The sequence below is a fragment of the Netta rufina genome, assembly GCF_964035555.1.
Source record: "Netta rufina genome assembly, chromosome: 15".
NCBI lineage: Eukaryota > Metazoa > Chordata > Aves > Anseriformes > Anatidae > Netta > Netta rufina.
In genome coordinates, this window is record NC_140138.1 from 6,114,284 (window position 1) to 6,137,473 (window position 23,190).

The 23,190-nt window shown below is 58.7% G+C and overlaps 2 protein-coding genes across 2 annotated transcripts in view; both read right to left on the bottom strand.

Moving 5' to 3' along the window:
• Positions 1 to 212: 212 nt before the first annotated feature.
• On the bottom strand, positions 213 to 11,676 carry RHOT2 (ras homolog family member T2). The gene is made up of 19 exons (XM_084295644.1): positions 11,558 to 11,676; positions 11,371 to 11,429; positions 10,663 to 10,744; positions 10,512 to 10,555; positions 9,322 to 9,375; positions 8,956 to 9,008; positions 8,319 to 8,427; positions 7,763 to 7,864; positions 7,235 to 7,333; positions 7,012 to 7,120; positions 6,663 to 6,783; positions 5,790 to 5,874; positions 4,399 to 4,544; positions 4,200 to 4,300; positions 3,996 to 4,126; positions 3,585 to 3,665; positions 3,307 to 3,429; positions 2,854 to 3,059; positions 213 to 1,613 (listed from the first exon to the last, which is right to left on the bottom strand). The coding sequence occupies exons 1-19, from the start codon at positions 11,592 to 11,594 to the stop codon at positions 1,496 to 1,498; spliced, it is 1,860 nt and encodes a 619-aa protein (XP_084151770.1). The 5' UTR covers positions 11,595 to 11,676; the 3' UTR covers positions 213 to 1,495.
• Positions 11,677 to 11,830: 154 nt separating this feature from the next.
• WDR90 (WD repeat domain 90) overlaps positions 11,831 to 23,190 on the bottom strand; it is a 30,807-nt gene continuing 19,447 nt past the window's right edge. Inside the window, 15 exon segments of the mRNA XM_084295740.1 lie at positions 11,831 to 12,209; positions 12,669 to 12,753; positions 13,327 to 13,446; positions 14,657 to 14,800; positions 15,802 to 15,932; positions 16,031 to 16,211; positions 16,408 to 16,530; positions 17,280 to 17,451; positions 17,986 to 18,097; positions 18,427 to 18,595; positions 18,883 to 19,073; positions 20,400 to 20,559; positions 20,926 to 21,047; positions 21,513 to 21,615; positions 22,555 to 22,655. Coding sequence (XP_084151866.1) covers positions 12,052 to 12,209; positions 12,669 to 12,753; positions 13,327 to 13,446; positions 14,657 to 14,800; positions 15,802 to 15,932; positions 16,031 to 16,211; positions 16,408 to 16,530; positions 17,280 to 17,451; positions 17,986 to 18,097; positions 18,427 to 18,595; positions 18,883 to 19,073; positions 20,400 to 20,559; positions 20,926 to 21,047; positions 21,513 to 21,615; positions 22,555 to 22,655 — 2,072 coding nt within the window. The 3' untranslated portion in view covers positions 11,831 to 12,051.

Here is a 23,190-nt window from a genome sequence, read left to right on the forward strand (position 1 = left end):
AGCCTGCAGAGACAAATAAATGAGGCTTCAGGTTGTACCCTGACGTCCTGTCACTGTCCCCAAAGGGTCAGGGAGCCCTTGGGGACTCCTCATTCCCCTGGGACCCCCTCACACCACAGCCCAAGGTCCCCCTGGATTTGCAGAGCTCCAGCTGGGGACAGCGGTGCTGCTCCCGACGCGAGACAGGACAGCGGGTGCGAGCGGAAGGCGTGTAAAAATTTATTTCGTTATAGAGAACAAACCTAAAAGACCAGACCTGGAGCGGTGACGGGCACGGGGACAGCCCCGCGCCCCAGAGCTCTGCCCCACGGGACACATTCCCCAGCTGGGGCACGGGGAGTGGGAACGGGAAAGGAAGAGGTGGCCCCGGCGGTGCCAGGACCCCCGAGCCAGCAGCGAGCACTGGGGACAGTGCCACCACCACGCCACGTGGGCTGGGATGGGGACAGAGGTGGCGTCTCCAAGCCCTCGCCAGCTCCAGGCCACGATAAAACTTTAACTAGACGGACAGAAAGGCAGCTGCCTGTAAATCAGCCTACCCTGAGTGTAGCCCTTGAGCCTGGGGCACGGCTCTAGACCAGGAGCTTCCCCGGGCTCCCCGCAGCGTGGCAGAAGCAGGGTGGGAGCCTGGGGAGGGGGCACAGAGTTGTCTGGGGGCTCGGTCTCTGGGGCATTGGGGCAGGGCTGGCCCCAAACTGCCCACATCAGGGCACAGGGATGGGGCTGGGAACGGGGCAGAGATGTGGTTCCAGTCGTACCAGGAGATGCAAAGCCCGGAGGCACCTGCTCCGGCCTCGGTCCCTGTGGAGGGGACAGCAGGACAATGGCCACGTGCCAGCATGTGGCACCAGCTGGGCGATGGCACAGCCAGGGAAGGAGCAGAGCCTGCCCTCAGACCCCCAGGAATACAGAAGGGGTGGGGAGGGGACAGGACACGCAGCCAGCCAGGGAATGAGGGCAGGTGGGTCAAGATCCCGCTGCAGCGCTCCAGGACAGAAACAGGAGACAGAAAAGGCCTGGGATAGTGCCCAGTTATCGCTCCTGCCCCTCACAGCCCAGGGTTGGGGTCTGCAGCCACGACGTCCCAGCAGGAGGGGCCAGGAGAGACCCCAAAAGTGGGGTTTGGGCAGTGAGCACCCCCAGCCCTCCCTGGCTGCCTTTCCCAGCAGAGGGAAATGGAGACCTGAGGGCACCAGCACAGCCTGCTGTGGACAGGATGTGTCTGCCCCACGGATACTGCAGGACTCGGGTTTGAGCATAAAAACAAACATTAAAAAGACGTGAACAGAATAAAAGACGGGGGTGAGCCTCTTGGCTCCCAGGGAGGGGTCCCCAGCCGCCCGGCTGGTGCCGAGGATTGATCCTGCTGCTGGTGCTGGGACGTCTGGTCTCACTGGTCCTGCAATCGAGGCTGGGGGGGAGGAGGATTTCCCAGCAGGGACCAGCTGGACACAGGGGAAGGGGGAGGCTGGTGTGGCGGGGCGGAGAGCAGCTCTCACTTGTTCTTGGCCAGCGCGCGGTACAGCGTGAAGCCTACCAGGGCGGTCACCGCGGCCCCCAGGGCCACCCGCAGCCAGAAGGAGGCAGCTCCCAGCTCCGTGGCGTTCAGGTGGCTGCAAGGGAAGAGAGAAAAGGGCAGTGAGGGAGGCGCACGGGGACGGCTGCCCCGATGCCAGGCTCCCCGACAGCCGGGGGGGCTCCCGGCCAGGGTCACCACGAGCCGGAGCGCCGGCCACCCGGCAGCATCGCCGAGCCAAGCGAGGGCTTCCTGCCCTGCTGGTGGAACGGACGCAGGCTTTACCCTGCCGTGGTCCTGAAATAGCACACCAACATCTAAATAATTAGTACAAGCAAGGAGCTAGGCGCCTGCCTTTCTAGGTCAGGCTGCTTTTACAGCTCCAAGAGCAGAGAGACCCGGCAGTGGGTGCAGGTGGAGATGCGGGCACGATGGGGACCCAGCGGTGGTTCCAACCCGAGGCCAGCAGGGAAGGGACCCGTGCGTACACATCCCCTTCCTACACACGTGCTGTCCTGCATCAACGCGCTCCTCTCCGAGCAACAAAGACGTATCCATTATTCATTCCCCACTAAATCAGGGGAGAGGAGCCAATCCCCGGCCCTCCACCACGCCGTTATTTATTTATACCACATACCCTAAGATATATTAAGAATATTTAAATTTTAATACTGCAGAGGGGGGAAAAAAAAAAGTGTCAGCTCTAAAAATAAAGTTGTTTATTGAAAAGAAGCTAAAGGGAAAACCACTCGCTAGTAATCCCATCCTGTCTTCCAACGCACCCACATGTTCTCCCGGAAAGGGCTCTGCCCCCGGCGCTGCGCCGCCCCTCGGCCCTGCCACCCTCGAGCCTCGCCGCGGGCAGAGCCCCTCTCTCCTCAGCAGCCTCCTCCCCACTGCCCAGCACAACACCCAGCCCCTGCCAGGAGCGATTTGTTCCCAGAGCCATCAGGGGTCCTGCCTCGCTGACCTCCTTTGCTGCCTGATCCATCTATCGGGAGAAAACAGCCACCGCCTCCTCTCCGCAGGCCTCTCCTAACTAGCCTGGCGACTCCCCCTTCAGCACTTTTTATCTCAGGCTCCTAAAATAAAAATCCTGCTCCGGGAGCTTATCTCATAAATCTGCCAGAGAGATGCCCAAGGCAGAAGGCAGCCGAGTCCCCTTCGCCCTCTTGGAGCAGGGAACGAAGCTCCCATTGCCTGTTGAAGCAGACAACGCCGAGAACCAAAGGGAAATGGCACCAAACGCGAGGTGCTGGCGGGCAGAGCCAGCAGCCCTCCTCCCCAAACTCTGCTCCCAGCCCACAGCCCCCTGCCCGGGAGGGACGGATACTAACGGGAAGGTGGCGGCGGTGGCCAGCTTGGTGTAGACGGCGGTGCCGGGCGGGCCCTGGCTGTGGCAGGAGAAGAGGAAGGGCGGCGGGAGGCAGTGCTTGTAGCAGAACTCGGCGGGGGAGAGCCCGGGCTGCTGCTGACTGGCTTCTGGCAGGTCTGTCTTGGAGGCCACGAAGACGCAGGGGATCTGGCTGTCCATGTAGTGTTCCTGCGGGGATGGGCACAAGGCTCAGAGAGGGGTGAGCGACCCCACGGGTCTACAGGGAGGGAATCGTGATGGGTCCCAACTGGGAAGGGCTGGAAGGCACCGGGAGGGACGGCTCGGCCAGGAACACCGCTGCCCAGAGGAAGGAGCTCAGCATCACAGCTGGGGAAGGCCGGCTCCTGCAGCACCCTCCTGGGAGACACGGGGCTGCCGCTCAGAGGCTGAATCCCCCAGGGCCTCTGCCACTCACCTTATAAATACTGGCACAGTAGCTGAAGGATCTGGGGTCGCTCAGGTCATAGATCAAGCAGGCGACGTCGCAGGCGGCGTCCGACGGCTTCGTGAACTTTGTGTCAGTGCTGACCTCGTACAGCTGGAGCAGGAGGGGAAAGGACACGTGGCACGGCGTCGCCACATGGAGATGGGGCTGGCCCCACCAGCACACAGCCCAGGGGCACTGCGATGGTGCTGCAGCTTCCCAGCAACACGGGGTGGACCCACGAGCGCTGCCCCCGCTCCCCGACTCACTATAAGGTATTTCTCCTGGCCGTTGACCTGCACGGTGTTGATCGCGTAGAGGGACGGCTCTCCCAGGGTCTCCCTCTGGGCCTGCCACCGAGGAAAACACCGTCTCAGACAGCGGGGAGCAAGAGGAGCGCTTGGGGGAGGGAAAGGATTGCCCACTGCTCCAGTCCCCGCGGCAAAGCAGCCGTTCGCAACGAGCAGGGAAAACCAGCGTCACCTCGGTGGGGTCGGGGACACCCCTGGGGCAGGAGCAGCCCCTGCAGGTCCCGGGGACAGGCCGAGGGAGGGGGCCCGTCACCCCAGGCGGAATGAAGGAGGCGAGAGCCGCGGCGTGGAGGTGCCGTGACGCCGCAGGTCGCTCCCGGGCCTCGCGCTCTGCCTCCTGCTGCGCCGCGCAGGGGAGCAGCCACTCACCGCGAGGCTCCTGCCGAGGAAGGCCTGCAGGAAGGCGGACTTGCCTGCGCCCCTGGCTCCCAGCACCTTGCAGAGGAAGACGTTTCTCTGGGTCTGCCCTTTCTCCAGGTCAATCCTCTTCTCCCGGGTCACTGCGAGGAGAGAGGGGCTGGGTGAGCCAAAGGAGGGGCCCAAGGGGGTGAGGAGGGGAGGGCACGGCCGTACCTGTGAGGGCCTGCGTCTGGGAGTCCTGCTCCGACAGGATGGGGTAGCCCAGGTAGCCCAGGCACTCCAGGCAGTGCCGCACGTCCAGGTAGGCCACGAGCCTGGAGAGGCGGAGAGCAGCGGGGAGCCGGTCGGGGGGTGCCAACCGAGCCAGCGCTACGCGAGGCGACCGAAGGCGTGGGAGAGGGACTGAGCTTACGTCCACTGGCAGAGGAATCCATGCAGGGAAAGCAGGCCTTTATCAGTGGTGCATACCGTGTTGTAGAGCTCGGGGCCCCAGGGCACGCAGGGGAAGACGCTGAAGAAGCTCTGCAGCTCCGCGGGCGAGAGGGCACCGTCCTGGTCCTGGAACACACGGGGAGTCAGCAGCCAAGGCAGGACGCAGCCTACACGCACCCACGGCTCTCCACAGCCACCCCAAACACCAGCAGGGTGCAGAGAGGGGCCTTGGCACGCTGAAGCCATCTTGGGATGCCACGGGGGTGCTCCCAGTGGCAGAAATCAGCTGCAAGCAAGGCCAGAGGTGCCTGCGTGCACTCAGAATACGAACCCCAGGGGCTCCCGTCACTGCGCTGCCTACGGGCAGGGTGATTCTGCTTTGTGGCTGCAGCTGGAACCAGCCAGCCCTGCCAGCAGGAGGGACCTGTCCACGTGAGCTGCCACGCAGCAGCCAGACCCTCTGCGTGCAGGGAAACCAACCCAAGGACTGCATGCAGCCGCTGGGCCCCCGGCCACCAGAGGCACAGAGGCTCTGCTGGGGATGTGACACAGCATCACGGTCTGGGTTGGAAGGGACCTTAAAGCCCATCTGGTTCCAACCCCCTGCCCTGGGCAAGGACACCTCCCCCAGCCCAGGCTGCCCAAATCCCACCCAGCCTGGTCTTGGGCACTGCCAGGGATGGGGCACCCACAGCTCCTCTGGGCAGCCTGGGCCAGTGCCTCACCACCCTCATAGCGAAGAATTTCTTGCTCACATCTAATCTAAACCCACCTTCTTTTAGTTTAAAGCCATTCCCCTTGTCCTATCCCTACGCCCCATGACAGAGGGTCCCTCCCCAGCTCTCCTGCAGCCCCCTGCAGGCCTTGGCAGGCCGCTGGGAGGTCTCCTGGAGCCTTCTCATCTCCAGGCTGAACTCCCCCAGCTCCGTAGCAGAGCTGTCAACTCAGTGCTGCAGCTCCCATCGAGCTGCCACAACCCAGGTGCAGGCTGACACCTAAGTAATTAGCGTGTCCAGATGCACTGCAGATCCTCTACAGCCCTTCTTTCCCTCTCCAGAGCCAGCTCGTGGCACAACCAGCTGCTTTCTTTGCCTCTCTCTGGCCCAGTTCTCCTCCCACAGGGGTGCCAGCTGCATGGCTGCAGGCCAGCAGCTCTGCCCACTTTCCCCAGCCCCCTGCGTGCTGCAGGCAGTCCAGCACTTGGATGTTAGCTCAGAGCCCGAAGGCTCACAATTTACTGTCTGCACCTTTGGCAAAGGGTGGTGACCCCGGTCCCATGCCCCTGTGACAAAGGAAAGCCCTTTGCTGGAAGGGGAGCAGGGGCAGGCAGAGAGCAGCCAGGCTCCCGCACGGCCCCACCGTGGTGCCCACCTTGTCGTGCTTCTCAAACAGCCGCTGCAGGAACTGGTAGCCCAGGTGGTTGAGCTCCGAGGAGCAGCCAGGGGGAAGGCGGAACCTGCCGGGAGAGACCCCAGTGAGCAGCTCCAACGCCTCCTCGAGCCCCCAACCCAGGGCAGCGTGAGGGTGCCCTCGGCAAAGCCACATCTCGCCCAGGGCACGTGGCTCGCCAGCCCCTCCCTGCCCAACAAAACCCCAACAAAACCAAACAAAGCTGTAGGAGAGGGCCTCAACGCTGTGGAGCAGACTCCCCTTGGCACATCCACGCTGCCCAAGCAGCCCAGGAGCTGCCACGGCCCTCGCTCTGCCTCGTGCTCAGGACCCAGAGTTAGCCCCAGTGCTTTCCACCAGCAGGAGCCCTGCTGTCTGCCCCTGGAGCCTGCTCTCTGGGGAGACGCCGAGGCAGCTCGCAGCCAAAGCCTTTCATTACTGGCAGATCAGCACCTCTGGGGTGGCAGGGAGCAGAGAAGAGACAGCAGCTGCAGAACCAGCCGGGAGGGCTCTGCTGACAGCTCACAGCTCAGGCAGAGGCAGAACAGCCTTCACAGCCCCTTGCTGATGTCAAGGGATGTCAGGGACAGGCCTTCACTGCCTCCCCCCCCCTCCTTGCCCGCCTACACCAGCGCCAGCAGCACAGTCAACAGCTCCGAGGCTGTTATATTTGCTGCCAACCCCACATGGCAGCTCCCGGCCACAGGGGAACGTGAGGAGCACGAGCTTGACCGTGAGCTCAGGGCACAGCCTCAGCTGAGCAAGGCAGCAACCCCCAAGGCGCAGAAAAGAGCCCGGGTCGCCCCCTTTGGGGACATCCCACCCCGTCACCTCCATCCACAACAGGACACGCACTGCGGGTGCAGGTAGTCATCTGTCAGCTCCAGCTCGTCATCGTAGCCAAAGCGGCGAAGGATGGTCCAGGTGGTCTCGTGCCGGCCCCTCTGGATGAAGAGCGTGTTGAGGAAGAGGAAGCCTGTGGGAGAGACCAGGCAGCTCAGCCAGCAGGGCCAGACGGGCACTGCCTCGGGGATCCACACCTCAGGACTATGCTTCCCTCCAAGGAAACAGGGTGCTGGGGCAGGGAGCTTTAAGTAGCCGCAGCAGGCTCGGGCTTGCTTTGGCAGGAGGGACTAATTCGGCTCGGATCGAGAGCCAAGAGGCTCAGCCTGAGGACAGGAGCACGGAGCCCCTGTGCTGGTACCGTTTAAGGTCAGCCCGTTGTCCTGCACCCCATCCGTGGTGTTCTTCCACACAACCATCTTCACGTCCTCCAGGGCCTGGGGAGCCAGCGGGTTTCCAAAGCAGGACTTCTACCTCCCAAAAGGAAGAAGGCCTTCGTGAGCAGGCAAGCAGACAGCACAACCCCAAAGCTCCCCAGCAGCCGCAGAGACTGGGCTGTGCCCCGGCCCCACAGCCAGCCCTACCTGGAAGTAGTTGAGTTCATCATCGCTCAGGATCTGGTTGTTATCCTGGTCCGAGAGGTTGAAAATTCGGGTCAGTGCTCGTGCACACGCGGGTCTCAGCTGCAAGGAACCAACCATGGTGATAAAAACAAGGCACTGCCTTCAGAGGGGCTCCCCCTCGTGCCTCCCCAGCCCGAAGCACAGAGCCCTTCCTGCACTGCGGGGAGCACGGCCCAGCCAGGCCAGTGCCACAGCCACACCGGGGCTGGGGGTGAGGAGCAGGACAGCTCACAGCCAAGGTTTCTCCTGCACTCTTCCCAGAGGGTCTGGAGCATGAGGGCTTCTTCCCAAACCCCCAGATTCTCTGTCCTGGCTGCACTTAGCATGGGGAGAAAGGTATTTTTCTGCTGGCTTCCCCCACGGGTATACCTTTCTCCTCTTTCTTGCTATCTTGGCCCAAACTCTCCTCCCTTCTTCCCAGGGGGCTCTGCAGCCCCCCAGGGCAGACGGGAAGGGGCTCCTCCAGAAACCAGGAGCAGTGCTTCCTACCTGCTTCTCCTCCGGGTCGTAGAGGGGGGCGGTGGGGTGCAGCACAGCTTTCTGAGCGTAGTAGAAGAGCTCAGAGATGTTCTTGAGGTTCTTGGCAGAGCACTGAGGATGCAAAGGAAGAGACAGGACTGTCAGTGGGGCAGGCAACGGGCTCGTGATGGGGGCAGAAGGAAGATGACTGGAGCTCTCCAAGCCAGACAAAGAACGCATCAAAGCACAGAGCAATCTCTGCCCACCAGCAGGAAAAAAACAAAAGGGAAGCTCCTGCTCACGCTGTGGCTTTGCTGTGTCCTTTCCACAGCCTCAGGCCCAACAGGGCCGTGTGGAGCTTCAAAACTGTTTACAGCCAGACAGGGCAGACACTGAAACTCACTCTCTGCGAGGAAGCCAAAGGGCAGAAGGCGTAAAGCACAGGCCCTTGAGACCCAAACCATGGTACTTCTACAGAGCAACACCAGCAGAGCAGTGTTCCCTGCAAGCACGAAGGCTCCCCTGCCCCATGACAAAGTCTTCCTACCCCTCAGGGAGGCTTTGCAGCAACCCTCAGGTCCCTCACCTCCACACAGGTCTCAATCTCCGAGAACTGGTTCATGATGGGCAGGATGACATCCATGGAGCTGCCCATCTGCAGGTCAGACTTGTTCCCCACCAAAATAATGGGGATCCTGGGGAAAAAGGCAGAGTGTCAGTGAGCACAAGCAAGGCCACCCCTCTCCCAGCCCCGCTCCAGCCACACGTGCTGCTGGGCAGCCGGCCGGGAGCCTCCCCACCCTCCCCTGCAAGGTCCAGAACAGCTTTCCTGCCTCCCACGGCTGGGAGCATCCATCTGGAGAAACAGACTGCCTGATCCTGCTTACGCTTTCACCCAGCAACAATATGCTCAGAAGCCGTTAATCCAGCACAGCAGCCTCCTGCCTAAGTGATCCCCACACAGCTTGTGGCTCCTCTGCCCCCATACTCCCTCGGCAGCAGCCTCTCTCTGCCTGGATGGCAAGAGATCAAGGTGGGGAGGAACCCTCTCCCATGACCTTCTGCCTCAGCTAGACTTTGAGGGAGAAAAGCTCCCACATTCTTCTGCTACAAGTGGTTTGGCCGCTGCCTGCACAGCTGGCTTGATGCGAGCAGCCCCTGGAGGACACGAAGGCGCTGAGGGCCCTGCAGCCTCCGGGATCACCCAGCTCCGCACCCAGTACCTGGCTCCCTTCTCAGCTCCTCCGTTCACCATGGGGATCCACTTCGTGCGAATCTGAAAGGCGAGCACGGGGAAAGGCCTGTCAGAGCAGCCTGCGCAGGGAGAGGCAGCTCCCAGCACGCGCGCCGTAGCTGTCGGCAGGGCCCTGCAGCCATCTGCTCCCCGGTGTTCCCCCGCAGCAGCAGGCAGAGCACACCCGGGGATGCTGAATGCCAGCTGAAGGATGCCACAAGCCTGTTGCCCCCAGCGCAGGGAGGCGATTACCAGTGTGGGAGCAGGCCTGGGCTGTGCTCAGCCTGCCTCTAAGCAGGAGTCTCAAACCCCAAACAAAACCAGGAGCAGCAGGGCCTGGCGGGGAGCACGTTACCTTCTCGATCGTGACTTCCTTGGTGACATCGTACACCACGCAGACCACGTTGGCCTGCAAGAGAGAACAGAAAGGGGGGTCAGTGAGGGTCCTGGTGCTCCTGCCGTGGTGGGGAGGCAGGTCTGAGCCCTGGCAGCCGTCGTGCTTGCGTTGCAACCCAGCAGCTGCAGTTGAGCACGTGCAGCACACACACACACAGACACCATGGGCTCAATAGGAGCTGGACAGCATCAGCTCTGACCCTAACTGCCCCGTGAGAGCACGCAGACCCTCCCTCCCTCCCCAGCTCTTGGCCCAGCACAGATATTTCTCTTCGCTAACTGGCGGATTGTGCATGGCAGCTCCCACCTCTGATGGGTCCCGTCTCTGGAAGCGGCACTTTTGAAAGTACCACACGTGTGGCCGTGCCAGCCACAAGGCTCGAGGCTGTTTCAAGCTGTGCCGGCTAATCCCAGGGCCACACAAGGGTTTAGGCAGGATTTTCTGGAGCTGTTTTAAGCATCTGTACTCTCCTCCTGTCTGTGGGACGGGTACAGCACCCCTGTGCACCCTGTCCCACCTCCTCATCCACTGAACACTGAGGAGGAGCAATTTAAATAGTTCTGCTCACATGAAACACACAGTGTAGACGCAGTGTTATTCCCCACAGCCAAGAAGAAGTCTCCTCAGCATAAAGCCAAAGTCAATCCCAGAGAGGTGAGGAGCAGCCGGGCCCATCCCAGCCAGCTGGATTGTTTCTCCTCTCCACCCAGTCCCCCAGGGCTCCAGCTCCCAAACCACCACCTCTGTGCCACTGCTTCACTGGGCAGCCACAGGAACAGGGAGCAGAGGGGTCTCACCCACATTCAGCAACTGCTTCTCCCCTCTTCCAAGGCTGGAACACCCCAGGGCCAGGAGCATGCTGTGTGCTCCAACTCCTTCCACCCCTGGTTGGCAGCGAGCCGCCCCCCACTGCTCTCCTTTTGGAGCCCCCCCAGAGGACCGGGACAAGCCACACGCCAGCTTACAACCCAGAGAAGGATTAAACAATCTGTTAAACAAACCGATAGCGTTAATCTGCAGATAACCAACTGTCTGCACGTCTCTGGGTGGTTAATGGGAAGGGAGAACAGCCGCGCGTCGCTTGTAAGCTGCAGGGCTACGGCAGCGCAGCCTCCTGACCCGCAACCCTTCCATCCAGCCCCACTCACCTTAGCGATCTCCTCCTGCAGCTCATCCTCTGTCTGCTCCGACTCTGGAAGGGGAAAAGAGCCGTCACTGAGCAGCGGGGATGCTCCTTCCCCTCGCTGCGGGTGGGCAGGGAGAGGTGAGGCTGGCAGGGAGCAAGGGGGCCGGCCCCACCTGAGTAGTCCACGATGTGCGTGGGCACCTTCTCGGGCGTGACGTCCGCCGGGATCGTGATCTCCTCGGCGCGGGGGGGCACCTGCGAAGCGAGCAGACTCCGTGCCATCGCGTGGACACACCGACCAGGCCGAATGCAGCAGAGAGGGCGGCTGAGCTCAGACCTCAATGCGGCCACTGCGTGGGCAGGGTGACTGCAGCCCACACACTGCTCTCAGCCCACGAGGAAGGGGCTGTGAGGCACGGCAAGCTGATGCTTGCTACGGTGCCCTCTGTAAAGTGAAACCTCTGAAAGCCTCCTAGGCCTGAGCCCTCCCTTGAGACACAGCGCCGTGTCCTGCAGTGAGCGCTACGGTTCAGAAATGGCAATTCTGCCCCTCCAGAGCTGAGCCCTGGGGTGCCCCCCAGCCTGATCCACCCTCCTGGGAGATGTGCTATGCTGGTAGCATGGGATTCACTGCGAAACACAGGAAGGTGTCGGGGTCCAGCCGCCCCCTGAGCCCCAGCGAGCAGCCGGCGGTGCTGCTGGAGGCACTGGGCAAACATCTGCAGCCAGGGCCATGCCCTGAGCCCCCCAGGGGTGGCAGCTCGGGGCAGCACAGCCCCCCCGGGGCAATATGCAGGCAGCTCGGGGCTCCAGGCCCGGCACAGCCCCGGCCCGCAGGGACCGAAACGGGGCGGGGGGGGGGGGCCCGAGCCCGGCCTCACCTCCTCGGGGAACTCCTCGCCCACCAGCGCCATGATCAGAGACGTCTTCCCCACCTGGGCTGGGGGGGGAGAAAGAAAAGAAAAGGAGAGAAAGAAACGGGGAGAAAGAAATAGGGACGCGTTGGCACCGGGAGGGCACCGGGAGAGCCCCGGCCGCCTTTTTTACCCCCCCCCCGCCGCCCCTTACCCTCCCCCAGCAGCAGGATCCTCACGTCCCGCTTCATGGCGGCGCCGCCGCCGCCGCTCCCGGGGCCGGGGCCGCCGCCGCCACCGCCTCGGGGCCGCAGCAGCGAGAGGCCAGGCCGGGAGCGGCGCCCCCCGGCGGCCGGAGGTGTCCCCCCCGCCAGGCCGAGAGGGCTGAGGTGGCGCGGAGGTGGTTTATTGTGGAAGGCAAAGTGACAAATAAAGAGGAAACCGGCCCAAAACGCAGCGCGGGGGGCTCATGGTGTGGAGCTGGGGCTGGTACCGGGCCCCATATGGCCACCGGTGGCCCTAAGCGAGACCAGGGGCCGTGGCTGTCCCTCATGGTGGTTGTCTCTTGTCACGGTTGTCCCTCATGGTTGTCCCTTGTCACGGTTGTCCCTCATGGGACATGTCCCTTGTCACGGTTGTCCCTCGTCGTGGTTGTCCCTCAGCAACCGCCCAGGTCCCGTCATGGTTGTCCCTCGTCACGGTTGTCCCTCAGCCGCCCCCCAGGTCCCAGACGAGCAGGGCGCTGTGCGAGGCCGTGAGCAGGCGGCGGCCGGCCGGGGCGAAGCGGCAGAGGTGGACGGTGTCGTCATGGCCCCCGTAGTCCTGCGGGGTGCCCGTGGGGCAGGGCTGCAGGCGGAGGAGGCGCTCTGTGGGGACAGGAGGGGGTCACAGCAGGCAGGGGAACCCCCCATGGGCAGCCCCTTGGCTGAGGGTACAGGGACAGCAAGCAGGGAACAGGGGGATGCTGCTAAGGGGAGTGGGGCAGGGCTGCTCAGCCCCTGAAGCACCCAGCTATGGAGCTCACGGGAGCTGTGGTCTTGACAGATTGAGGGTGCTGAGTGCCCCTGTGCTGGGGAAGGTCCCTTCCCTGTCCCAGTTAACGCTGCTGGGGCTTGCTCCCTGCCTGCCACAACCCTGCCTGGGATTTTACTTACGTGGAGGAGCCACAGCAGGGCCATAGGATTTGTCCTGGTTTGGGGGTGTGAGTCTCATTTAAAGGCAAGAGGACGCTTGGTTTCCTCCCACTTGCAGGAAGGGGAGATCCCTCCCCACACCAAAAGGTAACCCAGGGACAGGCAGAGCCCCCAGCTCCCTCCAGTACTCACCGCTGAAGCCAACGGCCATGAAGCGAGCTGCAGGGGACAGGCTCAGCGAGGTGGCAAAGTAGGGCAAGGAGATCTTCTCGACGACCTGCGCTCCAGCAAGAGAAGCACACCAACGCCTCAGGGACAGGCAGGGAGCTGAACAGTGCTCAAGTGACACCTTTAGGAGGGTGCTGGGCTCCTGCTCAATGGGGATGCTGGCAGATACATGGCCTCTCTCGGAGCTAAAGAACCTGCCAAAGGCACTTCCACTTTCCAAGAGACGCAATTCAGAGACCTTTAGTGGTCCTGGAAGCAACCGCCCTCTCCTCCAAAAGCAGCAGCAGCGAGTGGCAGCCAGCCCAGAGGCAGGGACTTGCCCCTGCAGCTGCTTGCCCCAACCCACCTCACACCCTCAGGGTTGGATTTATTCACAGTGCTCCTCTCTGCGCCCTGCTTAGCAGGAGGGGATGCTGCTCTGGGGATGACATTTGGGTTTAGAGGGGGTCCTGCTCTCCCCTTGTGGAAACAGGGGCTCATCCCCAAGCCCCTAGCTTGGCCTGTGGGTCTCGTGAGGGAGAAGGGCAGCACTGCCTCCCCTCTGTCTCATTCAACACAGCCACACAACAGCAGAGCAGTGCCTATGCTGCCCTGGCACGGCACATGGGGGTGCCAGAAGTACCTGTTTCTTGTGCAGGCTGTAAAACAAGGCTTCCTTCTGCATCCCAAAGCCAACGTAGACCAGGGTACCGTGCTCCCAAGGGCAGAATGCAGCCAGGCTGGGTGGGAGGCTGCTGAGACCCTGGTGGGGGAAACCAAAAGGAACAACAGTGAGGCCAGCTTCTCCAGCCCGACCCAACACAACGGGGAGCAAAGGAGAGCACAGAGGGACGGCAGCCCTCGGGCTGCAGCTGTACGAGCACTGGGAAATTCTTGTGGTGGAGGCTGTTTCCTCCTCCTTGCGTTGCCGTCTCAGCCGTGCTCACTTCAAAGAAGCAAGGAGCAACCCCACACTGCCATGGAAACCTGCAGCAGGCTGTTTACTGCCACAGAAGCAGGACGCACTGGGGTCAGCGGGCTGAATTTCCACCAGGGCATTATTCCTACGTGGGCATGGAGGTGGGACTGGGTTATGGATTGGTTTCAGCGCAAGCAAATAGGGCCCAGAAGATAGATATTTAGCACTGGATGCAAGGTCAGTCCTTCCCACATCCACTGTGGGGAGACCTCTGACAGCCCGGCTGGTGCTTGGGGCTGGGGCTGGCAGGCTGAGGCACGAGCACTCGTCCCCCAAAAAGACCCAGCTTCCTTCTGCAGGCTGATATCACGTGCACTGGAGGTTGTTTCGTGTCCAGTACAGACACTGCGCTGGGACACAGCAAATGTCCTGCTGCCCAAATCCCACAGCTGCTCTGCAGCCAAAGCGTTCTGCACAGTATCACAGGCACTCAGGGCTGGAGCAGGTGTGTTTGGCTCTGTTAGCAGTCACCGGGCTTCTGGCTCAGGATATTCACGCTTGTTGGGAGCATCAGTCAGCAGCGTGCTCAGAATTAGGTCTCTCTTCTGTGCTGACTGTGCCAACTCCTGGCTGCGCTCTGTTTTGCATAGCACAGGAGTATCAGCTCTTCGCAAAAGCATTTTTTTTGTCTCCTCGTGCTTAGTGTCAGTACTTCCCGGGGGTTAGGCAGTGCCACATGGTTCACGGGGCCTGTCTACACCCTCTAAGGTGCATTAGCAAGTTCTCCCAGCAGCAGAGAACCCAGGAAGATGACTTTGCTAAGCACATTCACTGTCGGCACCTGTCCCTCTCAGAGGCATCCCTCCCCTCCGGGGTGGCTGAAACCAAAAACTTTACAACACCTGTAAAACACATCAGACTGTGCTGACAGTCTCACATTAATTTGGAGGGGATTAGGATGCCTCACACCCTGTTTACAGACGGGGAGAGTGCCGAAGGGACAGGGCTGCACGGTGCCAAGGTGGGGACAGGAGCTGGCGAGCGCCGTGCTCACCTCCGGGCTGGCAGGAGCAGGGAAGCTGAGCCAGTCGAGGAGCTCACACTTGTCCTTCAGCCAGTCGGAGGCCCAGACGCTGACCCGACGGTCGGAGCTGGTGGCCAGCCAGAGCTCACCTCCTTCCACCCCAAACTCGTGGTACTACAGAAGATAAAAGCAACGTTAGGACTCCTGCAGCACTGGAGCTTCACAGAAAGCTGCCAGCAAGAAGTAGCAGAGGGCAAGAGTTCATGGGAACACAGGGGATTAACGCCGGGATTAACCTCCGGGATTCTCTCATTTGAGCAGTGCTTAAAGTCATTTATCACAATAAAATAGGACAAGGAAGCGGTGGTTCCAGAGCCAGCAGCATGCTCTGGGCTGAGCGCCCCGGCAGAAGAGGAGCGAGCGGCTGGCCTGAGCGACAGATTTCTGGACGTCCTCTGCACCTGCACATCTCCCAGGGGACTGCATGCAGGTACGTCTTCTAACCACATCCCTCACCTAAAACTGAGAGGGCCTCCTACCCATATAATTACCAGGAAAAGCGGCTTTGCAGCCCAGATTTTAAAGCCAGAGAACTCAGGCAAAATTATTCTCATCTCAGGAAGTTGCACAAAGGAAAAAAAAAGGCTCTCCATGAAGAGAAAGATGAAGGAGATGCTAAAAACATCCCGCTGTTGCATATCCGAGCCTTCCAGCTTCACAGAGGAACTGTACAAAGAGCCAGCTACGTGCACAAGGTCAGGCTGCAAAGAAGTGAAGCAGGGAAATCACCCTGAGGCTGTTATCGGGGGCATGGGCCACACGCAGGGGTCTGAATGCTCCCAGCTCCAGCTGCTCCCAAGGAGTGCTGCTCTGTGTGGGCACACACACATCACATCTGTGCACAGGGTGTCGATAACAACCACCAAAGATCCCCCCCACAGGCACAGACTGGCTCAGGATTGCCCCTGCAGTGCTTGTGGCTTCTCCCTGGTGAAGTTATCCCTAGAAAAACCTAACAGAAGTTACCGGGGGTTACTGGGGGTGGTGGGCACAAAGAGGAAAGAGAAGGGCCGACCGACCCAGCCGTGCTGCTGCCCCTCCTCATGGCTGTGCAGTGCCACACGGGGGACTTGCTCCCACACAGCAGCAGGCAGAGAGGGGTAGGAAGGTCCCACCTGCTTCCTGGTGCACTGGAGGACGGTGATCGGGGAGCCCTTGTGGTCAGCGAGGACGCGGATGGTCATTCCTGTGCGAGGGCTGCTGACAGCCACAAGCCCGTCCTTGCCCCCCGATAAGATCATTTCTCCTGCAGCCAGAGGAGGGAAGGGAACGAGACACGTCTTGTAGGAGACTTCACTGCTCCCCAAAGCAGCATCTCCCCCCTGTTACAACAGGGAACCTCACCGTCTGTGGAGTAGGCGATCGCCGTCAGCGCAGTGGCATGGGGGTGCATTTTTAGCTCCATCTCTGTCCTGGAAATGCTGAACACGCGCATGGTGCCATCGCTGTACCCTGCCACCACGTGCTGGCTCTCAGCTTCCCATGCAACGATGGAACAAGGCTTCCAGGCCAGGCACTGGCAGCTCTGGAAAAGAAACCAGGGCAGAGACCTGATGACAGGGAAACAGTGGGACCGTACACAGTAAATGCACTGAAAGCTCCACCTGCATGTATTTCTCCAGCTTTAGGCTGCTCCACGAGGACACAGCAGTCCTTGCAATGCCAGGCGGTGACTGTGCCCTCTACCAAGACAAAAAGATCGATGTGCCACTAACGATTACCTGGTTCAGCACTTGAAACTGTACCACCAGCTCCATGCTGCCCAGGGACCAAATCCTCACGCTGCCATCCTCCCCACACGTGGCACAGTGAGTCTCATCGGGACTGAAGGACACTTCGTTCACCTGCAGCAAGAAAGGAGATGGGAAACAGGGGCCCCAAAAACCCTGCAGCCTAAAGCACATCTGCTCCTCTGCACCTCACATCCCCCAGGACTCCTCTCACAGGAAAGACCAGGCGAGAAGCCCCAGACATACAGGAAGGAGGGTGCCTTTATTTTTGTGCTAAAAAGAAATCTTGGGCTGACAACGAGGCTTGCAATGGAAAGCAGCAAACCTAACCACAAAGCTGGAACCAGGCACTCTGCAGTAAAGGTCTAAGTACAACACCTTCCCTTCTACCATCTGAAACCTTTTTTCTGTAGCACAGAAGCACACCGAAGCAACAGCAGAGTTCAAAAGTCATCCTTTGTACCGTTTTTGGTTTTTTTTTTTTTTTAAATATACTTTAGGCAAAGCAAGCTCTCTGCAGTATGGGTGTCCAGCTCATCAACAGCCTGCTTCCAGCAGTTGCAGCACTCAGCATTGACTCTGGAGCTGCCTTCTTGCACGGCAGCAGAATGACCTGCAGTTACTGACAGGCTGAGGCCATCAAAAACCTAAGGTTAGAGCAGCTGAGCTCGGGTTTCTTGATGTTTGCCTGCCTGGTGCAGTTATCCCTAGGCTCCTGTGTGGTGTCCCTCTGTGACCCCTCTCATGGCCAGACCAGGGAGCACTGCTGTGGCACACAGGTGCTTGGAGCAAAGCCAAACCAGCCCCTCCCAGTACAAACCAGCCCCTCCCAGCCCCATCCACCCCTTCCCAGCCCCTCCAACCTTGTTCTTGTGGCCGCTGATCAGCCGGATGCTCGTGCTCTCCGCCCAGTTGATGTACCAGAGCGTTCCCGCCGTGGTGCCCACAATTCCCATTTCTAATGAGTCATCGAAGGCTGCACTGACGATCGTCCCATCGAGGGTAATTTCGTGCTCTAGCATGACCGAGCGAGATCTGGAGGAAAGGAGGATCCAAGAGGGACCAGCTCAGCTGCTGGAGCAGACGCTGCCTCCTCTCAGTGCAATTTTCTAATAAGCCCAGGCGTGGCTTTGCATCTAAATTGTTCAGCGAGGGGCTCCTGCACTGAAACCATCGAGTATAGGAAAGAAAGAAAATGAGGGATGCAGTAGCACGAGAAGAAGCAAAAGCGAAATGTTTTCACTCATTCTTTTAAAGAATTTTAAAATTTAAGTTTTAAAGAATATCAAGTTTCTCCACGTTGCTGACACAAACTTCGGGCATCCATTTCCAGCAGGAGAATCCAGGAAAAAGATCCAGGCAGAAAGAATCAGCAGCGCCGGGATGGAGAGGAAAAGCTGAGGGTGAAGAGCAACGAGAGCAGCACGGCCGCGGGCAGAGCTGACGCGTCCCTGAGAAGCCACCTCTCAGACAGGTCCTGGAGCTGCCAGGCGAGGAGGAGAGCACCTCAGGGGCACGGCACGAGGTGGGTGCGAGCAGAGCAGAGGTGTTTGTGCCACGACCTCCTACCTGGCCTCGGGACCTTTCAGCCTCAGCTCCTGCACAGCTGCCACCGCCCAGAGGCGGATGCGCTTCGTGTTGCTGCCGCTCAGCAGCCTGCTGCGCCGGCACACCAGCACCCCTGGGGGAGAAAGGGGCACCCGTGAGTAACCTCCCTCTGCTCTCAGCCCTCACCCCGGGCGTGCTCCTGGGGGCCAGGCCATCGTTTCATCCCAGCAGGGCAGCGTGGGTCTAACACAGCCCGACACACAGCGTTTTGACAGTCTAGGGCTGTCGTTACTACTACAAACGCGGGCAGCGGACCCGTTGCCACCCCCCACGGCTCATATCCACATCGGGTTTCTGAGCAGAGCTGAAATCAGAGGCCTGTGAGCTCATTTGCTGCTCATTGCCAGAATTCCCACAAAATTTATTACAGCCCTGACGGACGCCTGGGGCATTTGCACCCACCGATCTCGCCGTCATCGGCCTCCCACGTCATGAAGCAGCGATTGGTCTCCGTGTCCCACACGCAGACCTGGCCCGAGTTGGTCCCACAGTAAAGGAGGGTGTCAGCACCGTAACAGAGGGAGGTCAGCTCCACCGGCCCCAACACGGCTGGCGCAGGGGCCCGATGAACCTGCCAGGACACAGAAAACAGGAAGGTCACAGAGAGCATGGAGCTTACCTGCAAGGAAAAAAACAAAACTCCTCCTCCCACCCTCAGTTAATTCTGTTGCTGCATCAAATACAACTGAAAGCCGCTCATGGCCAGCCAACATCACACTCTCGCTAAGAGAAATCATCAGCTCTGGCAGAACTGTGGGGGCAGAGCCTCCATCTCACTTGCTAGGGCTTGGAAAAGACGTCAGAGATAATGAACGTCAATTTCAAAAGAAAAAAAAAAAAGGGAAAAAAGAGATTTACCTTGAGATTGATGTCAGCCCCCCGCTGCTCCAACAGCCAAAACGTCACCGCTCCTGTCCCCACACAGGCCATTTCTCGGTGAGAAAAAGGACTAAAAGCCACCTCGTGGACTGGCTCCGAGATACGAGTTGACGACAGGAGCTCGTAAGTGTAGGCATTCCACAGAGCAATGGTTTGATCATTGTAGTCCCCTAGGTAGAACATGAAAGCAGTAGGAGGGAATTCTGCAGCCTCAGCGTTTCTTCACACAGGTCACGAGCACACACTGCACACTCGTGTCAACTTTGTCCCCCCGTTATCCAGTTGTTCAAAGACAACTGCTGCAAACAGCCTCCTCCTTGCGTGCTCAGCAAAAGCCAAGGAAGTGCTTCAGGGGCAGCCAAAGCTGCACGACGTGATGGATCACCACCTGAGCTGAGGTAGAACAGCCCCAACGCTTCGTGCTGGAGGTTGCAGCACATCTGGACCTGCAGCTCGGGCTGCAGCCAACGTTCAGACCAGCTGATGGCTGGTGTGGTGGGGAACTCAGCACGCAGAGCTGGCTTTCTGCTGTTTCTGCGTCCTGGGTGGCTGCAGAAGACACCAGCCTTGGTGATGGCAAGCATCCCCAGCTCCCAGACAGCCAGGAGAGCAGGTGCCTCCTCAGCCTTGCCCAGACCCCACAGCTCAGAGCAGGCTTTCAGCTTTTTCCTTCTCCACAGCCCAGGAAGGAGCTGGAGAAGGGCTCCTCTCCCACGCTGCTCCGTGAGAGCACAAAGCTCTCTTTCTCTTTAGCAAACCTTGCTTTTTTTTTTTTTTCCAAGGGCAGATTCACCAGCCCAGAGCAAATGTGTTGCCTGCTCCACAGGTCCTCTCTTGCAAAAACAAGAACTTACTAATTGCATATTTGTCCTTTAAATGTCCCCTGCCTAAACAAAACAGACAGCTTGTGCGTCCATCTTGTGCTGGCATCGCCGCCTGGCAGGAGGCTCACAGTTTGAAGCCTGGCTACTTCTGTGCAATTCCAGCTAAGCAACAATAAGAAGTCCAGAAGAAAGCATTTCCCTTTGGATACTATATATAGTAACTGCAAACTATTTACACAGCCTGAGCAAGCACTAGTCAGCTGGGAGAAGAAAGCTGCAACTTCAAGAAAAACAAGCTTACTGGGCAATGAGAAGGAACTGAACGGGAGCTGGGGCAAGTTCATGCCTGTGGCTGGGACACACAGGGCTCGTGTTTGCCCTCAAAACGTTGCTGACAGCGCCCTGGCAACACGCTCACTTGCAAAGAGCACCTCTGCTCATGGTCACTCCCAAGGCCACCTGGGGAGCTCACCAGCAGATTTACATGCCACATGATCCACTGTCCTGTTTTCTAAGCATCCTGTCCACTTCATTGTGAAAATGCCATCCAGTGCCAAGGCTATAATGCAGTAGCTGCTGGGCAGACCCACGAGCCTGGTGGGCATCTCACAGGTACCACTTACAGCACCCTCCTCCCAGGAGCTGTCTGTTCCTGGGTGCAGGAGGACTCACCTAGGGTAGCAAGGAACCTGTCGTCCCGAGAGTACGCCATGGCTTGCACTTGTGTCTTGTGGTGGAACAGACTCGTTGTGCAGACCCCATCCTGGATGTTCCAGATGCAGATTTGACAATGGGAGTCTCCATTCCTCCTTCCCGAGGCAGAGGCGAGAACCTAACAGAACAAAATGTTGTCATAGAGACCTTGGTAAGTAATTAGAGAACATTTCATTAGTCTTAGGAACTATTAGACCCAAATTAAAGTCATGCAGCTGGCAAATGGAAAATCCTGCAAGAACGACTGTCACTTGATAGGAGGAGGGAGTGGTGGCAGGGAGCAGCCTTCACAGTCAAGCTGAGCCAGCCCAAGGAATAGCTAGGCTCAGAACCCACTGATTTTATTTCCCTAACCCCAGGTCTCCATGCAGCACTCAGAATGAGGAACAGGCAACTGGGATTTTAGCCAGTGACATTCCTTTAGCCCAAAGTGACACAGGAAAAAGAAAAAACACAGTCCTGGGCAAGCAGAAGCCTCTCCTACCTGGGCATCGTGGCTGACAGCGAGTGTAGAGATCTCCTCTGTGTGGGCAAGCCAGTGATTCTGCAGCCCTGAGTGCAGGTCCTCAACCACAATGACACAGCCGCAGGTGTAGGCAAAGAAGCCTAGCAGAGAATGAGGAGACAGGATGGTTTCCTGTAAAGGCTTCACCCGCCGTAACTCACATCACAGTTCAGTAAGATTATTTTTTTCAGTAATACGTAAAAGCTGACTGGTACACGGCCTCTGCAGCATCCTTCCCATTGGGCTGAGGATGGAGTAAGACAAATCTCACTTCCCCTACCCTGAGCAAAGCAAAACTGATAGGCACCGCTCCAGGTTGGAGAAAGGAGGTGAGATGGACCCTGGGACAGCCCTTCCTCCTTCTCTATCCACTCAGCAACAGAAGCCTGGGACTGCCTGTATCAACTAACGTTCACCAGCAGCACAGGAGGGTTACTGGGTTTTACAGACACAGAGCAGCGCTATGTTAAAGCAAAGATCCTCACCCAACAGCTAGACCTGACTTGGGCTCAGCGTGTGCCTGCAGACAGCGAGGGCTCACAGCCCTCCCACCCCTCCCCGTGTACCTGTGTCCGGGTTCCACACCATGTTCCCTCTGCCGTTCCCATTGTAGCCGATCACTGCTTTCAGCTTCAAGAGCTCATTGCCAGCTGGAGGAGATAAGAAACTCTGCAAGAAAAACAGACATGGGCTTAAATTAAGCTCTGGGAGGATGGCCTGGGCAGGTACAGTCAAGACCCATATAAGAAAAGCATGTGTGCAAGCACACACATAACTCACACACACAACTCTCACAGGTTCATGCCAAAGCTCACAGTTCAAGTCCAATACATCAAGGGATCAATCAGAAAGCGCACGCTTACGCGTACAAAAGAGAAACCGCAGCAACAAAACCAGGCACGGATGCTTTGAGATGGGACACAAAACAGGCTGGCAGCAACTGCCCATCTGATGAGCAGCTGCTAATCCTGCTGGGCAAGAGTTCAACGGGTTTTGCTGACTCGGTGATGTGGATGTTGGAGCAGGAAGACAATGAGGGAAAAAGCGCTGCCAGGTGGGGGGACAGGAGAGAGAACTGGTGGTGCAAGCTGAACGTAGCTTTTCTCCCACCACTGTGAACAGCAGAGCTTAGGGAAAGGTTGAGTTAAGTTTCTGTTTTATTATTGCTCTGTTTATTAACAGAGCGAGAGCTGTGCCTTAACTACCTTCACTACACTCGATGGATTGCCTTCCCCAGCCTGCTTTGCCAACGCATCTGCTCACAAATATGTGTGCGTGATGAATCACTCCATTGCTCACTCGTCTTTCACTTTCAATAGCACATGCCATTTCCATTGCCTCTGAATAAAAATTTATGCAGATTTGCTGAACAGAAAAAGAATGGAGAATAACTCACTTTTTGCTAGTCTGGAAAGAGCTGCGTGTGGAGGAGAAAGGCGGACTAATGTTAAGGGTTTCGAATTGGACATCAGGCCCAGGGGTGCGTTTCACAAATTGCTTTCATCCAAAGAACCAAAAAATGGAAACAGTTTTGAAAAGCCACCTACCCCAGCCCCAAAATGCCGGTTCTTCACCTGCCCAGGTAACCAGCACCGGCACAATTCTCACCTGGGGGAGCGCCGATGCCTTAAAGCGAGGAGTGAAATGCCGGTAGGAATCTGGGCGGACGTTGCAGTGGGACTGGGGACTTTTGGTCTCCTTTCGGGGTTCTGCCACACAAAGAAGAAGACGGTGCCTATGTGACGCTGCTCAGGGAATGCTTTGGGATCAGCAGCTATGCTGTGGCTTGCTGTTTGTTCACACACTACGTGTGCATACACACAAGCACATGGGAGAGGCAACAAGCAGACTGCAGAGTCACTCGCACGTGCTCCTACGTGACCAAGTGACTGGCTGTATGAAAAGTGCCAGCTTTCCAGGAGCAAAAGAAGAAAATCCATCTCCCCAATCAGCCCACTCAGCCGTGCTCCAAACAGCCTAAAGGCATCCACGCTGCGCGTTCTGGGCATCGCTGCGAAAGCATAAGCCACGCTGCTAGAAAGAGCTCTCTAACCGGAGTAGCAGAGGCACATTTTTATGTTGAAGCTTTCCAACAAATCCTGCCTGGGGCTGAGCGCTGGCAGCTGCGTGCTGCTGGCTGCTCGCCACAAACTGCTGCAGCTTCGAGGCTGTGCATCTATTAATAGAGACATCGGGAGCTTTAATTTCAGCACGGTTCAATAGAATGTGCTACTTAGAGATGAT